Raw genomic sequence first — 2208 nt, 5'->3', positions numbered from 1 at the left:
GCGTTGGAACGAAACGACTTCCGTGCTCAATGAGCCCTGTGTCAATGACACCAAAGTCCTTAAGTCTTGCTGGCCCCGACAGCGCTCACGGGCAGAGACCATCTTCATCTCTCGCACACGGTGCCATGCCGGACCGTCTCTCCGCGGTATCAAGGGATGTAAACTCTAGGCACGATGAGCCCGAGCGTCGCCCTCTGCGCACGCTAACGTTGATGAGTGACCTCGTTGGGATGTGGAGGTGGTCGACTACGAGTCTGACACTCCTCATTCCGGACGAAAGGACGAGGAAGGCGAGCCGCACCATTGGCGTAAGACGAGCCCTGCTAGCGCCTTGCGGACCTCATGTCCGTTTCCTGACCTCTTGTCACCTGAGGAACGTGGTGTAATCACCAATGACCTCGATGAGGCACAGAAGCGGCAGCTGGAAGCTGCCCGCAAGATGGCTCTGATGCGCGCCCTTCCACGGTCGGTCATTGACCATCGTGTGGAATATGGCTAACGCCGGTGGATCTCGCTGTGGAAGCGAAGGACGTGGTAACTCGATCGTTACGCCTCCACATCATCAGGCCCCCTGCCATTATGGAAGATAAGCTTGCCGAACGGAAAGCTCTTCGATCTCGTTTCTTGGTTCAGCAAGAATTTCCGCTGGAAGCTTATCGCATTCGTCTGCGTGCTCAACGAGGTAACTCTCGTGTACCTGCAATGCGGACGATACCTGTAGTGCTCGCCCCTGGCTAAAGCGCTACAGATGACGAAGTGCTCTTTGAGCGATGGGTGCAACGGCACCGGATTCATTTCTCACTGTATGCCTTACAGTTGAGCCACAAGGAAGTGGGCGTGCGTGTGAAGCGCCACCTTCGATTTGAGTTTGCCGAACTCAAAGCACGCCGTCGGCTCCCTTCAGAGGGTCGCCCTGCGACGTATGGGTCAACCCCTAACGCTCCCGCGAGTTCTGTGTCTGCGATCGCAAGAGCTCTGGACCACCGCTTGAGCTCAGCCATTGGCGCTTCTCGTTCCCTGGCTATTGCCGGGAAGCACGTGGCGTCTGATGACGCGGGGCGTCCTGATCTTTTTGATCAAAAGCGTCCACGGCATCTGGTCAATCTTGCCGTAGTGGCGTCTCAAACTCCCACGAGGTTTTGGAGTTGGGATATCCCCGCCACTTTATTGGGTTTGACCCTGAGGACGACGTCGTCTCACTAGACGCTCCACGTGATAGTGGACGTCACCGTTCTCATCGAGAAGAGTCGACGGCGGGCGGTGACGACCGGGTCGACCGCCGTCCGGTGACTCGTGATGCTTTTCGAGCCCTTGAGAATGAGATCCTTCGTGATCGGAGCTCCGCTAAGCGTCATGCTGAAGTAGCATTTTACTGTGCGGACGCTCTTGATAATTTGGAGCGCGTCGTGCACCGGCTGCCTCACCTTGAGGACTACCGCGCTCTGTCGGAGAGACTCCTAGCCGTGGAGCAGGCGAATGCGTCGCTGCAGGCAACGGTGGAGCGCTTGGCTCCATTGGAGATGGAGGTTGTTGTACTCCGTGCTCAGAACCAGTTGTCGGTTCAGTTTCCGGGTGACCGAGGGCCCGTGAGATCCGCTCTTGCGCCAACGCTTCCGCGTTCACATGCACCGGATCCCGATACGGCTTGAGCAAACCCATGTAAAACACCGGGTGGTGCACATCCGTTTGGGAATGTTTAGAGTATACGCTAGGCCCCCGCTTGGCCACAACCTTAGACGGTCCAATAAACCGTAGACGAAGCTTCGTCGGGAAGATAGCAGAGGCTGCATCTGTAGGCAGGTTATTAGAGTTTAATAAAGCCAGGTCTCCGACCATAAAGCTTTCCATTTTGCCTCTTTCTTTTTCATCTGCATATTCTCTCTGCGGGTCTTGGCTTTCAGCCATCGCATCACGAATGTGTCGTAGGACACTCAGTTTGGTAGACAGGAAGTCATAGACTTCTTTGCGGATGGCGAGAAGGTTGACATTAGCTAGCCGTTCGGCTACTCTCCCCCACCAAGCCCTGAGCCATGGGATGGCGGCACCAGCGGGACGTGAGGTGAACCAGTTCGTTCACGTAGAACGGCGTGTAACCGGTAGACGAATGCACTGCATTGTTCAACGCAAAATCTACGAGTGGCAACATAGCGTTCCAGCTCCTCGGCGCCTCAGCGAGCCGCTGCGCTTCGATGACGCGATTCACCCTTC

The 2208-nt window shown here is 56.2% G+C and overlaps 1 protein-coding gene across 1 annotated transcript; it reads right to left on the bottom strand.

Moving 5' to 3' along the window:
- Positions 1-1344: 1344 nt before the first annotated feature.
- Positions 1345-1905, bottom strand: PHALS_04134 (uncharacterized protein; the record flags this gene model as incomplete). Its single annotated transcript, XM_024722144.1, has 1 exon — positions 1345-1905. The coding sequence occupies one exon, from the start codon at positions 1903-1905 to the stop codon at positions 1345-1347; it is 561 nt and encodes a 186-aa protein (XP_024573250.1).
- Between the last annotated feature and the right edge of the window lie 303 nt (positions 1906-2208).

The sequence above is a fragment of the Plasmopara halstedii genome (assembly GCF_900000015.1).
Source record: "Plasmopara halstedii genome assembly, contig: Scaffold_253, whole genome shotgun sequence".
NCBI classification, from domain to species: domain Eukaryota; phylum Oomycota; class Peronosporomycetes; order Peronosporales; family Peronosporaceae; genus Plasmopara; species Plasmopara halstedii.
This window is presented reverse-complemented; position numbering and strand designations above follow the sequence as displayed.